Genomic DNA, 14,474 nt, shown 5'->3' with positions numbered 1-14,474 from the left:
AGTAGGGTGGGTTTCGGTGCAGGTGCCAGGGAGGCTGTGCCCCAGGCCAGGAGAGGGGCTTTCTGAGGGCAGCAGCCGTGGCTCTCCACCCTCCATAACCCTCTTCTTCTCCCTCCTCTGCCATCACCCAGAGAGTCTTGAACTTGGGTTGTTGGTGGGTGTGAAAAACTGTGTGTGATGTGACTGTAGGGATACGGTGGGGGACCGTGACTTCTGACACTCCCATTTTCCTGTTCGTGCTCCCCTAGGTATTGCTCTGTACCCCGGTCAGGCCCAGTTGCTCAGCTGTAAGCACCACTACGAGGTCATCCCGCCCCTGAGGAGCCCTGGCCAGCCTGGGGACATGAACTGCACCACCCAGAGGATCAACTACACAGACCCTTTCTCCAACCAGACCCTGGTAACTCTTGTCTCCCCACGCCAGGCCTGGGCAGCGCACGCTGTCCACCCCGCACCCCGCAGCCCCCGGTCTTCTTCCTGCCACGAGGCCACTCACACTCCCCTCGTGCAGGCCCTTGGCCCCCAGTGACCACGAGGCTGTCCCAAATCAGGTCATGGCCATGGCTGGCTGGCTGCATCAGGCAGGGCTGTGAGGGCGTCAGCATTCTCTGATCCTCAGGGATTCCTGACAGTGCGATCAGATCCTCTCCTTGCTGGAAGGATGCAGGGCAAAGCCGGTGGGACGTAGTCAAGTGAGTCCCATTACCTGACTGCCCAACACAACTGCCAGGGTGCATTTTGAAAATAAAGATTCCTAGGTTCCACGTGGGGCCAGTCACTCCTAGGGACAGGGCCTGGGAATCCATGTTTTGAAATAAATATGTAAAGAAGCTGGTCTGGGAACAAGGACCCCAGCACTGGCGTCACTCACAGCTCAGCCCAGCAGGGTTGGGGGGAAGGTGAGGGTCAGTGGCACCTGCACAGGGTGTCAAAGGCAGGGAAGGAATTTTACGTTTATGTACATCTTTTTGCATCCCGTATCCTCGTTTCGGAAAGGATTGAATGGGACCGAGTAAAAGCTTTCTAGATCAAAGTGAGGAAGGAAGGGTTTTCAAGGTAGAGGAAATAGCAGGTTGCATTTGTGTCTGCACTGTTAGAGTAGTTGGGTGTGTGTGGAGGGTCAGGTGCCCCCGGGAGCGGCGAGCGGCGGGAGGCGAAGCTGCGGATAGAAGTAATGGCCAGGTGAGGAGAGAGTGAGTGGTCTGCCCTGGAGCCTGACTTGCCCCCCTGGGTCTAAGGTAGAAGAGTCACACTGAGGTGGTTCTGATGACCTTTGTTCCAGGCCTCCTCCTGAGATCCTGCTCAGATGGTTCCCTCGCCTGCAAAAACTGGAACAAAATAAAGTATCCATAAAAGTCCCACAAACCCAGGAGGGGTATCACCAGTGGACTAGGCGTTTTGAACCGGTGTAAAATAGAAGTTGGGTCAGGTGGGTGGAGCAAACAAACCAGAGAAAGGCCTCGCCCTACAGCGGGCGCAGGAGAGGCTTCAGGAGAGGTGAAAGCCTTCCTTCTGGCTCCCAGCTCCCGAGTCAGCTCACCCAAAGGGCAGGGCAGCGGTCAGGACAGTCATCACGGGACAGTCATCATGGGATCGGGCGGCTGCTCTCCTACCCTCCCAGGGCGCGCAGAGCTGCTGGGGACGGCGTTTCCTTCCGGGTACGAGGCCCAGGGGCCATTCCTATGTACGCAAGCCCTGGGGAGGTTCCCTGCTTGGGCACTGGGGCAGCAGAGAGAAACGGAGCAGAACTGGAGACTGGGCCTCCACGGTGCAGGGGAGGGGACAAGTACCGGGAAGGAATCTTCACACAAGAGACACGCCAAGTACCTGGCCTGGCATTGCCTGCCTGCTGCCACGGAGCGTCAGCCCCAGGCAGGGGCGCCGTGGGAGAACCGGTGAGGACAGCCACACCCCAGCCCTAAGCTAGTCACCCTGGTCCTTCTCTCGGGAGTGGGAATGGACAGCGAAGGCTCGCTAGACATTTACGGGAAACCGACAGCCTAGGAGAGGACCAAGAGGAATAAAAGAGAATGGACTCCAGAACAGGGCAATGGATGCTAATTTAAAGGAAAGGGAGAATAATTTGTAAACATTTTAAGGAAGAGCTGGATGTGCCGTAGAAACACCATGCGGGGGCGCCTGGGTGGCGCAGTCGGTTAAGCGTCCGACTTCAGCCAGGTCACGATCTCGCGGTCTGTGAGTTCGAGCCCCGCGTCAGGCTCTGGGCTGATGGCTCGGAGCCTGGAGCCTGTTTCCGATTCTGTGTCTCCCTCTCTCTCTGCCCCTCACCCGTTCATGCTCTGTCTCTCTCTGTCCCAAAAATAAATAAAAAAAAAAAAAAACGTTGAAAAAAAAAAAAATTAAAAAAAAAAAAAAAAAAAAAAAGAAACACCATGCGGATTCCCGGCCGCTTCTTGCCGGCCGCTCTGGGAAACATACCAGTCGGAGGGCCGGGCAGTGCACATGCGGGTCTGTGGGTGTCCTTCCTGTCGGTGCCCCCTGAGCGGACACTTCCCAGGAGCCCGTTGCCTTCATTCCCAAACCTGTGTGTGTTGCTTGTGCTTACTGCGGTAATTATGTAATTTAAATATTATAAACATCCATGAAATAAGAGCACAAAAGTTATTTTTTAATATATATAATTATTTTCAGTTTATTCATTTATTTTGAGAGAGAGTGCACGTGGGGAGGTAGGGACAGGGAGAGAAGGAGAGAGGGAATCGCAAGCAGGCTCCACACTGTCCAGCCTCAGGGTCCAGTGCAGGGCTCAAACTCAGGAACCGTGAGATCATGACCTGAGCTGAAACCAAGAATCCTGGCTTAACTGACTGAGCCAGTCAGGCGCCCCAGGGAGAGTTGTTTGTATGGAAACTGCAGTGAAGGCAGTTACTGCGGCCAGCTCTGGGTGAAGGTCAGTATTCTCCAGCAGTTCTAGATGTGGTTCCTTTGGAGAGGAGTTCTGCCCTCAGGCCCCACAGTGGCGGAGGAGGAGGAGGGATGGGGGAGCGCAGGGGAGGGTAGGAGAGCCCCCCCCCCCACATACATGTGCACTTAACGCTGGGAAGTAGGGCCTGGCAAGTGGCAGCAAGGACATTCCCTGAGTAGGGGGGAGGTGTGGCTCATCCTATCTCGCACCCAGGGAGCACCTTGGTTAGATATCTGTGTCCTTGATCGCCCCTGGCCTTGGCCACTGGGAGACTTTGCCTGGGTAGAGATCCTCCGGCGCCATGCCTGGGGTGGACTTTAGAAAATATGCCCTCTGGTGCACCCGCTTCCTGCTGTGTAGGCTGACACCTTGCAGACTTGATGCTTGGCTTGTGGGCTTGTCCTTTACTCTGCTCCAGCTCCGCCTCCTTTGTTTGTAGTAGGAGGTCTCAAAACCCTGTAGGCTGCTGGCTGTCTGCCTCCTGGCTAGTCTGTGTGAAAGTGACACGCGAGGGCGGGGGTTGGTGCTCATCTGACCTGCTTTGTCAGATTTCAGATTCTCATTGTTTTCTAGTGTCTCTTGTGCCCTCGGTTTAGCTAACTTTTTTTTTTTTAACATTTATTTATTTTTGATAGAGAAAGAGTGTGAGTGGGGGAGGGGCAGAGAGAGAGGGAGACACAGAATCCAAAGCAGCGTCCAGGCTCTGAGCTGTCAGCACAGAGCCGGACGCAGGGCTGTGAGATCATGACCTGAGCCAAGGTTGGAGGCTTAACTGACCGAGCCACCCAGGTACCCCTGGTTTAGCTAACTTTTACTGCACACTTTGCTCTGCCACAATTAGGGCCACCGTCTCCAGCTTGTAGGAATGCCAGCCATATTCCCACTGTCCAGATGTTAAGTCCTTGTCTCTTTTAGATGGTTCCCACAGCACTCCAGTTCCAGAAAATAACTTTGTGCATTGGGCCGAGAATAGACTAAACTGTGCAAAAGCAAACACCCCAAACAGACCCAGTGGCTGAGACCAGAGATAAGTCTGTTTCTTTGGAGCCGGTCGGGCGTGCAGGCGGTGGGCATGTTGGGCCATGCCGCCTCGCAGGGCGGGCAGCGATGGCTTCTGTCTGCCACTCCACCATCCCCGTGGTGCAGTCTTGGTCCTCATGGTCAGCCATGGCTTGCCAGCACGTGTATGCGTTTTCCGCTCTGGGAGGGTGCGACGTGGAGGACAAGCGGTGCCCTGTTTCGGGGCACAGTGTGGAGTCTCATGAGTCACTTTGGTGCACATTCCAGGAACTTCATCACATGGCCACGGCCGAGGCCAGAAATGAGGCTCCAGCAGGGTGACTGTGCTGCTAAAATGTGGGATTGGGGAAGCGGTTCTAGTTCTCCAGGAGGAAGCGGGTAGTGGGAACAGAGTGCATTCTCTGCTGCCACTCAACGTGTCATGGAAAGGTTGAAAATAAATAGATGGACGGAGGTTTCCTGGGAAAAATGCAACAAGAGGCAGAACAAGTGAGTGGGCACGTGAACGTCAGTCACACTGCTATACCGGGTGCCAGGGGTTACAAGAGATGTTTAATTCAGATAAAAAACTATACTATTCTCCACTAAGAATTAAGAGTTACAGATCTTTGCAAAATAGCATTCCTTTTGTATGTTTTGGGCAAAACCTATTAGGAACAAAAAATTCCATTGCCTTGAAGTGTGACTAAATGCACACGTTTCTCTTTCGCATTCGCGGATCGAATAGACACAAAGTGGGATAAGGACTGAGCGGCACAATTCGTTAATGTGCAGTGAGTGTGCGTGTAGCACCTGTGCCTGATGGTGCCCGCTCTTCGACATCTGGAGAGCATTTATGGAGGTTACTGCTGTACAGATGTTTATCTGTAATTCATTAATCTGTAAATCAGTTATGGTAATTAATCTGTAAATCCAGCATCATTACAGTTAAAAGTCCCAGTTGGTTTTTTCATGGAATTTAACAGTCCAGTTTTAAAGTACATGGAGAAGAACACGTGTATGGCAGTCACCCGCTGGGGGTGGTGGTAGGAGGCGCGTCGCAGAGGGGACCTGCCCAGTCAGATGGCAGAACAGTGTAGACCCGCAGGGATCAACTCCGCATCTGTCCCTCGTCTGGGGAGCGGGAGGTAGGTCCCTCTTTCACACCAGATGGAAAACTGAAAGGCACGCACATAAAACGTCTGAATGTAAAAAAGTTTAAAAAGCGCTATAAGAGGAGAACATCGATGTAATTGTGGTTTTCCTTCGCAAGCAAAACCTGGAAGCCATAGAGAAAAAGATTTACAGATACCACTGTATCAAATTTAAAGCTTCATCTAACAAGTGACATTAGAAACAAAGTTAATGGCAAAGCGACAGACCAGAAGAAGACATTTGTCTGCATACTGGACGTACATTAGCGTCCCTTCCGAGGGCGTCCGTAGCACAGGCAGCCAGTGAGGAAAATGAACGGAGGACGGTTGCTCCCAGCGCTGGGCCAGGCGCTAGCCCGAGAGTCGCGCTGTGGGGCTGAGCGGGAGCCAGCCGTGGGCAGCAGGAGGGTGGCCTGTGGTCAGCTGGGGGCCGCTGGGCGAGGAGTTTGCTGGTCACCCTCAGTGTCTCTGGGGCCACAGGCGGGGCTCCCACAGGGCTGATTCTGGCCCTTGTCTCTGCAGAAATCCGCCCTGATCGTGCAGGGGCCCCGGGAAGTGAAGAAGCGGGAGCTGGTCTTCCTCCAGTTCCGCCTGAATGAGAGTAGCGAGGACTTCAGTGCCATCGATTACCTCCTCTTCTCGTCTTTCCAGGAGTTCCTGCAAAGGTGGCGTTTCCAGTCCGTGCCGGGCTTGCCGCACGCGGTCTCCTGTCCGCTTGCTCATCCCGGGCCGGGGTGGGCAAGCGGGGCAGTGATGGGGGCCCAACTCCAGGGACTGACCTGGAGCCTAGCTGTCCAGGAAGCCTGGCTTCACTAAGGAAGCGGGTCTGGTGTGGCGAGTGTTTGGACTTGGAGGCAGAGGCTTGGTCCTGCCCGTTCGGGGGGCTAAGGCGAGAGGAGCTGCCTTGGACCCTGTGAGCCCCCCGAGGGCAGTCCCTGCCGCTGCCGGGTCTCCCCTGCCGTGTCGTGGGCAGCATGTCCAACGCGCAGTGTGTGTTTGCCACACATTTTTAATACGGGGATGAAGCTTCCTGTCTGCGTGGGGGACACACTGGGACCCAGAGTGCCCACTGGGGGCGGTAGCCACCCCGGAGGAGAGGCGGCTCCCCCGGGCTGATGAGGCCATGGGCCACCTCCCCTACTCATGTACCACTGCTCCGTCCTTCCTGATCTGGAGCTTGGAGCCTCTGCTGTGGCGTCTTCCACCCTGTCTGTCCCCCAGCATTCCCTCTGCCCTCCCTGCGTGGAGCCGAGGAGCTGTCCTCCCCTCACTGGGCCTCCCAGAGGGAGGCTGGCAGCCCAGCGAGGGCTCCTCAGGGCCACCGAGGGCCAGAGTTGTCATGCTGGTGGGCGCACCTGCCCGCTCAGGGCCAGTGCTCTTGGGAGCAGGGGTTGGGGGGAGCTGCCTCGTGGCGGGTGACAACTCTCCCTCTGTTCGGAAGCCTAGAAGCAGAGCTTGGAAAGGAAGCAGGAAGTGGGCCCTGTCCTCGTGGCGGTAGCCGAGAAACCGGCTTGGAGTAGGGGCTGGAGTTTGAGTCCAGCCGACTTTGAATCCTGCTGTTGGGCCTAACTTGGCCCCTTCTTCTCTGTCCGCCCAGCCCAGACAGGGTGGGCTTCATGCAGGCCTGCGAGAGCGCCTATTCCAGCTGGAAGTTCTCTGGCGGCTTCCGCACCTGGGTCAAGATGTCCCTGGTGAAGACCAAGGAGGAGGATGGGCGGGAAGCAGTGGAGTTCCGGCAGGAGGTAGGTGGTGCTGGGTGTGCTTCGCACCGTTGGCCGCTTCCACCCTGGAGTCCGGGGTGGACAGAAGCTTCGCAGGAGGACCTTGGGGAAGTCGTATGGTGAGAAGGGACCCCGTGCCAGGGAGCGGCCATGTCCCGCAGGCTGGGCACGCTCTAGGCCTTTGCCTGGGCTGCAGCCGGTCCTCCCCAGACATGTGGGCCAAGCAGGGACGCCTGCATTTCACAGAGCAGGTGGCGCGCCCAGCACAGTCCGTTCTTGGCCGTCAGAGGCCGCTGGCCTCGTGGAAGATAGAGGACTTGCAGGGAAGACAGACTAGATACAGTGGCCTCCGAAGTGTGGTGCACGTGAGGGTCCATTGAGATGCATGAGGAAAATATTAGCTTGCTTTTTGAACTAATTTCTTGACCTCATCCTTTTTCCGTTTTTGAGTATTTTGAACATTAGAAGAAGAGTAATGTTTACGTCACTTCTGAGGAAGTCATGTATGTGGGGTATGTACTCAGAAATGTGTTACTAATGGGAAGTGTGATTGAAAGCTTTCAGCCCACTAGCCTGGAACCAGGAGATGTGCCCGAGGTTTCTAGCTACGGTCTCGGCAGCGGATGGGGGAGGACCTTGGGAACGGGCCTGGCAGTGGGGATGGGGGCAGGGGACATTTTGGTTGCCGTGGCAGGGCTGTTTGCCAGTCATCACTGAAAGCGAGGCTGCACCCCTACCTTTGGAACTTTCATCTCCGCGGTGGCAGCCCCCTTACCCACACCTACACCCTGAGGCCACCGTCCTGTGTATCAGTGGCCGAGTGCCTACAGAGGTAGTGAGGGAGTCTGTTCTGAAAACTTGGCTCCTCCTTGGAGGTGTTTCAGCAGGCTGGACCCCGAGGGGCAGCACTGGGAAAGGCCTGGGTTGGAGTAGGACCTACTCCCAGCGACACGGGGCTGTCGTTGGGCAGAAGCCATGCGCTCGTCCGGGCCCACCCCTTCCCTGTGCCCTGGCCTCTCAGACTGGAGAGGAGGAGGGTTTGGGAAGGGCTTCAGGCCGGTTTTCTTCAAGAGGACAGGCTTTGTTCCTGCCTCAGGAGGTGGACCCTACCCCCCTACCCCCCAGCAGTGGGTCCCTAAAGTGTTCCCTGTTTGTAAGGTAACTGTCACGTCCTGGATTTTTGCTCCACACTTTTCTCCGAGAACTCCCAAGATCTTCCTCCTCTGGCCCCACAGCAGCCGAAGAAAGGAGCCTCGATGTGTTCACCGTAGTCAGGTGCAGCCTGGGTCTGCCCGGCTCGCCCCACAGTTCAGAACCCAAAGACCTAAGTCCCAGCGAACATGTCCATTTTACCATGTTTGTGCCGTTCGTGATTGTCTAAGTTGGAAGTGTTTCGGTGGGTGACATGAACCCTTTTGAACAAAGCTGAAAAATATTTTTTATGTAGTGTTTTAAAGTTTAAAATACCCATGTCTTATCTCATTTGATCCTGACCACACCTCGGTGATGCAGGCATTTTGTCCGCTGCTCTGCAAGTGGCGAAGCGTGAGGCTCAGCTCGGTGGTGGAGCCGGCCCTGTGGCCGGGGCTGGGCTCTGCCTCTGGCACCGGCCGCTCCCCGTTATACCACGCAGATTAGCAGCTTCGAGTAATCGATAACCAGATCTTACCAGACACGCCTACTAAATACTTAACAGGGAGTGAGTGCTCAGCCGGGAGGATCTGTGAGGTTGCGCTTTGTCTGTGTAAGACCTGAAGGGTTGAAAGACTTAGCTTTTAAGATCAAGTATTTTGAAATTCGAGACTTTTATGACTTATAATTGGGTCTTCACATGATACTTTGGATACGATTTAATCATGAGTCCAGATATCTCAGGACAGATTTTGGTGACAATCCAGGACACCCATTGTACATCCCAGATGCTGTTTTCCCAGAGAACTGGAAATCGAAGTCTTGGCCCTGGTTCCAGTTCAGGATTTGTGTATGAGATTTTTGGCTTTCTCCCTCCAGAAGATGATGTGAAGAGAACCAAGGACCAAGATCCCCTAACTTCCTTCTCCTTTCCTGCAACCCAGGTGAGGCAGGGGTGCAGAGGTTGTAACGCTTTCTCCTCTCTCTACCTAGACGAGTGTGGTTAACTACATTGACCAGAGGCCGGCCGCTGAAAAAAGTGCTCAGTTGTTTTTTGTGGTCTTTGAATGGAAAGATCCTTTCATCCAGAAAGTCCAAGATGTGAGTATTACTTAAGGTTATAAGAGCAAACACCCTGTGCTGAGGTATTTTGGCTCATCCTTCCAGGCTGTCCTCCTCTTCTCTCATGGCACAAATCATTTTTTCATTTATGACATTCATGTCCTGTATTTGTGTTTAATTGATCTTATCATCACTAGACAGTTGTCCCCGTGAACATGGGGGCTTCCTCTTTTGTCCGCCATTATTTATGTGCTGCCTGGCAGAGTGCTTAGCACAGAGTACTTGCTTAGTAGTATTAAGTGAGTGGAGCGAGTAGAAAACCTGGGTTGCATTAAGCTAATGTCTAGATTATTGCTACTGGAAGCCATTCTTTTTTTTTTTTTTTTTTGGAAGCCATTCTTTTTTCCTAGGTCTCTGTTGGATAATAATCATTATTTGTCAGAGCAGAAACATACAAGTAAAAATGAACACTGCCTCAATTAATGCCAGATTCCCAGACGCAGTCTCGGAAGAGGAGGGATGATAAGACAGCTTTGCTAGAGGAACGTTCTGGGGAGACACCATCCCCCGGAGGCAGTCCCAGATCTGACACTGATTGGCGTTTAGGTAATCCCAGAACGTGCTGATGTGGTCGGAGCTCAGGGGAAGCGCCTTGCACGGCTAGGCCCATGTGGTGGAGGGTCTGTGTGACCTGTAGTGCTCCCTGATCACGCACCTCCACCACGAACCGGGGACGGGAAGGGCCACTTATGCAGGGGCGCGTGCGGCTTGCTGAATCCGGATCTGGGTGGAAGAGTGAACGTCTTCAGTTCTACACGTGAAGTGTGTGAGCACACGTTTTTCACTTACGCCATTCAGTAGGAAGTGCCCGTTGAGACGAGTAAAGCCCACGCTCGAGGCCTGCTTTTCTCGTGTCATCACTCCGCTTCATCATGGTCCTGAACAGTGGTGCCGGTGTAACCGTTTTGTATCTGTGGACCATGAGGCTCAGATTGTCCAAGGTCACCCTGCTGAACAGACTTGAAAGTGCTGTGGGTACCATGCTGGGGACTCAGAAAGAAATCCAAGCTGTGACCTTGACCTAGAAGCGTTTAGCATTTAGTGAGTGTAGTCGATAGCTGTGAAGTGACTCATTCCAGACAGTAAGTAGCTGCCAAAGGGCTTTGTGGGATAAATGTTTCTGCCAGAGGGTTTCTCGGCCTAGTGGTCAGAGAGGGCTCCACGGAGCCGTGAAGGATCAGTGAACTCGAGTAAGAGGAAAGCGTTGCAGGCTGGGGGGCTCAGGGCACGGCCCGAAGGCAGACGTCCGGCGGGTGAGACTGTCACCGGACTGCGTGGAGGGCAAGTGCGAGTAAGTGTGAGACGGGAAGAAAACGAGTAACTGACCTTCTGGAGTAGGTAGTTCTGGGGAAATTTGTCTCCAAGCCACTTCTGGGGATTAGGCTAGAAAGTTAAACCTCAGTACTGAGTATCTGATTTGTGCAGAACTTTTTTGAGAAAGTTTATTTTTTTCAGGATCGCTTTATAGTAGGAAGGGATTAGTATTTTTCTTCTCAGACTTGAGCTGCGCACATTAAAGGTCTAGTCAGAATGAAGTACAGAGTCGTGGCCGTTTTAGAACCCAAGTGTTTTTCTTGTCGCTCCAATAATCTGAGGCAGGAGGATCTTGACAGTAACACTCGTGTGACCTAGGAATCCAGGTTGAGGCAAACTGATACACTTGTGTTCGTTTGTTTTCCAGATAATCACCGCCAATCCTTGGAACACAATCGCCCTGCTCTGTGGGGCCTTCTTGGCGTTATTTAAAGCAGCGGAGTTTGCCAAGCTGAGTGTGAAATGGATGATCAAGATCAGAAAGAGGCACCTTAAAAAAAGAGGTCAGGCGGCGAACCACGTAAGCTGAAGCGGCCTTGTGTTCGCAGAACTGCTCACAGCAACGGAAGTTCTGGTCACTTCCGCGCGGAGAAACGAGCCGCCGGCAATCCTGTGCTCTCTTGAAACGGGCCTTGCTGGGAGGAACAGCCTGCCAGCCTGCAGCTTCTAACCTGGCCCCAAAAGAGGATGTTTAAAGCCCGATGGAACAGATCCAGTGGGTAACCTAAAACTTACTTAAGTATTTAAATTATTAATGAACAGATGACGAGGGATTGTGGAAGATGGAATTAGATCTGTATCAACTTTTCTGAAGGTTTGTGGAAGTTGCCTTTCTTCTTACTTGGTTTGGTGCACAGTTAAGCTCTAATGGGGTAATGAAGGCTCTACTTTTTACTCTAGCTTCCCCTTCCGCCCTAGTTTTCTAAAGTGGACAGAAGAGTGTGATTTTCTTTTTTCCCCAAATCCTGACTCTGCAGATGTACAGGTTATGCTTTGAAACCTCTGCACCCTGTACCCAAAGGCAAGAACCCTGTCGTCTCTGACGTCATCTGCCATATCTCTTGGCACGCTTTCTCATTTGTTAAATAAGAAATGGGACTTTTTTGTAAAGCTACTAGAAACCAGGAATGCGATTTCTTGTGGACTGACTAGCCACCTACCTGTCTGGCTAGAATATTTGTTGATGGAGGTGTAAGAGTGTAGAGTCATTAACATGCAAAAGCCCTGGGCCATATGTACATAGGAGGTGCCTACTCAATGTATCTTGATGATTTTATTAACAGGTAAATAAAAGTTAGGTTAATGCAAAAGGAGTCAGTGTGCCAGTATGAATACCTGCTAAATCAGTAGGCACCGGTACGCTTTCATTCTGTGACCAAATGGCAGCATGAGCTCGGACTCCCAAGATGGAGGGATCTGGACTCCCGAGGTAGGTCATGAATGCGTCCAAGGAAGGGTCGGGGTGGGGTGTGGCGATGGATGGCAGGCAGGCAGTCAGGAAGAGTGGCAGAGCTAGCCGCGTAACTGGGGTTCTCTTCCTGTCCTATAAAAGCAGCTGAGAAAGGGGTACTCAGTGTGACCCCCAAAGCCTTCAGCTTAGCTTTTGACAAAGATGAGTACTGAAATGTTTTTCACATCGGCCGATTTAAGGTTTTGAGAATTGTCTGCAGAGTTTCAAATTACTTACATGCCCCTTTGCTCCAAAGAGGACTTGGTAACACTGGATTTTGTAACCTGGCTTTAGGTAGTTTAAAGAGGAATTATTAAAGGTAAACTTGTGCCAAGAAATATTCCCTGGTACTTTGCGATGCCAGAGAAGCATGCACATTCATGCTAGCCTAGATCTCGTGTCTGTGCAGTCTTTTTGTGAGGCAAATGCGAAGCCAGGCAGAGAAGCTTACGTTGCAAAACGTGTGTGTTCTGTCTCTAAAGATGACACCGCTTTAGTAATACTTCAATATCTAATAAAATTAGCTCAAATAAACACACTAAAACTGCATTTCCTGTATTGTGGAAAGTTGAGAGACCTCTTAAATGCGCTTTAGGATAAGTAGATAATTAGGAAGTATTTTTAGCTTGCCAAAGAAAAAAACTTCCGTAACTACAGCTGCAGCCTGTCAGAATCCACTGTGGCTGCTCTTCGGTGAAAGAAACGTGTAAGTCTTCCACTGCGTAGACAGTTAGACCTAGCCTTCGCTTTCTGGAAAAGGCAGGGGCTTGCCGTTGACTCTGTGTCCTGTAGTAGGCTCACCCTGGTCTTCCAGGGCTGCCCCCAGCTGTAACACTGGCCTCGGGTTAGTGTGGCCAATTCGGCCAGAGCCCCTAGACCTGGATGGCTGGGGGAAGGTGGCTACTGGAGATCATAAACTGTGAGCCATGCACCCAAAGGAAGAGTTTCTCCTGGGGCCACAGAGAGTGAAAAGGGATGCTTGTACAGTGACCCAGGAATAGCACGCAAAAACGCTAGACTTCTTCATGAATGCAAAGGAGTGGAGAGTTTGTAATGTCTGACTCTGCCACCGTTTCCCTGAACCACTCCTCACCCAAAGAAGTAGTATTTATGATAAACTTTGAGATTTTTAATTAAAACCGACATTTAAGGTAATTTGAGCCTGTTCTCTGAACATAGAAGGACATGAAGATGAAAGGCTAGCCCAGAACTTAGAATTTTAGGCAGACATTGTATAAAGAGGCAGCAGACTGCTTCTGGATGTCTCAGAGCTGGAAAAAGCAAAGACCACATCGGCAAAATACAAACATAGACTTTATTAAATGCTGCTCAATCCCCCAATGAAGATCTTTCGTTACAAAACAGTTTTCCACACAACTGCAAGTAAAGAGATTGGAATGGTACTCATAACAAAAGAGGTGAGAAATACTTGACCAAGTGAAAACATACAAGACCTCTCTCTAGTCAGCTTGCTCAGAACTCTACAGGGGCAGCCTAGTGCGTTTCCTTTAAATAAAGCCAGCCAGTGACCGTGAGTGCTCTGTGTCACCACACTGGGGGACTCAAAGCCTCCTTCCCTGGGTCAGCAGGGGCTGGAAGGAAGGGCAGGTTCTGAGGACTGGAAAGGCCCTGCCTTCAGCCTTTGGGAGGAAGAGGAGGAATGAACTGAGAGGCAGGCTCAGCGTTTACCTGTGCTGCCTCCACAAATCTGGGCTCATTACTGTGGGGAGTTGCAGATGAAGAGGGATATTCTTGAGGAACAATCTAAAGAATTTGGTTTACTTTCCCAGCTTTTATTTATATTTTGTGCTTTAAAAAGCCTGGAGATTTAAGTTTCTGCTCAAATTCCAGAGTGCAGCAACTCTAGTGAAGGAAGGCTTAGGGCAGGTAACTCCCCCCCCATCATAGTTCTTTTTCCTAGGATGTAACTAAGGTCTGCAGCAATGTGAAAAGCACATTATAAAAGGGAAAAATATACAGAGCAGACTACTGTATCTATGTGCAACACAATCAAAAAAAGAATTCAAGTCATAATTCTTACCACTCCCATAATTAGCTCACTCATATCATAGATGATGAAGTTCATTCATTTCTGTGAAACTGTAGAAGTGACACAATAAACCCATGATTAGACAAGGTTACGATATACTGTGGCCATGATACAGCACAGGGCTATGTTTAGTCCATATTTTTCATTTACAGTCGCCAGAAAAAAAGTTGGCCTTTTAATTATATTATACTGAGAGGTTTGTCTCATAATTTTTACATATTTCAAAAAAGTGTACAAAACTGCCTATCCAACAGAGGTGGTGGCTTTTTTTATTCGTCACTTGTATTGCTGAGAATACTGTGCATGTTGTAAGCACTGTTCTGCTTTTCCAAAGCTTTCTTTAGCTTTAGCTCCTCTAATTTTTTCCATAACTCTTCACGTTCCAATTCCTTCTTTTTCTCTCTGTAGAGAAACCAAAATTTTTGTAGTCAGAAACCTTTAATTTAGGGCCTGAAGAAAGTTGCTGTTTGGCAGTCTGCTGGAGAATGCATTGTTCACCCCCATTTCATTTAACTCCCTCTCCTAAAGCATCTGAGCTCCTATTACTTGGACACCTGATTACTCTTGTCACTCTCCTGTACCAACGCAGAGTGACTCCTTGCTTTCT

At 51.3% G+C, this 14,474-nt stretch overlaps 2 protein-coding genes across 4 annotated transcripts in view; one reads left to right on the top strand and one right to left on the bottom strand.

Annotated features, from left to right (window-relative positions):
* Positions 1–13,839, top strand: part of PACC1 (proton activated chloride channel 1) — a 37,326-nt gene extending 23,487 nt beyond the window's left edge. For 2 of the 3 annotated variants that reach the window (XM_047076810.1, XM_047076811.1), the window contains exons 4-8: positions 249–400; positions 5,602–5,744; positions 6,677–6,821; positions 8,925–9,032; positions 10,735–13,839. In XM_047076810.1, the coding sequence (XP_046932766.1) occupies positions 249–400; positions 5,602–5,744; positions 6,677–6,821; positions 8,925–9,032; positions 10,735–10,896 (710 nt within the window). In that variant the 3' untranslated portion in view covers positions 10,897–13,839. Of the gene's footprint in view, positions 1–248; positions 401–5,601; positions 5,745–6,676; positions 6,822–8,924; positions 9,037–10,734 lie in introns of those variants that run through there. The other variant, XM_047076812.1, reaches the window with a different exon arrangement.
* Positions 13,115–14,474, bottom strand: part of PPP2R5A (protein phosphatase 2 regulatory subunit B'alpha) — a 65,972-nt gene continuing 64,612 nt past the window's right edge. The window contains exon 13 of the mRNA XM_047076809.1: positions 13,115–14,269. Within this exon, the coding sequence (XP_046932765.1) occupies positions 14,137–14,269 (133 nt within the window). The 3' untranslated portion in view covers positions 13,115–14,136. The remainder of the gene's footprint in view (positions 14,270–14,474) is intronic.

Source organism: Lynx rufus, unplaced genomic scaffold (assembly GCF_022079265.1).
Source record: "Lynx rufus isolate CCGP_SWC_20201006 ecotype Redwood Valley unplaced genomic scaffold, mLynRuf1.p SCAF_15, whole genome shotgun sequence".
Taxonomy (NCBI): Eukaryota; Metazoa; Chordata; class Mammalia; order Carnivora; family Felidae; genus Lynx; species Lynx rufus.
Note: the sequence above shows the minus strand (reverse complement) of the source record. Positions and strands in the feature narration are given on the sequence as shown.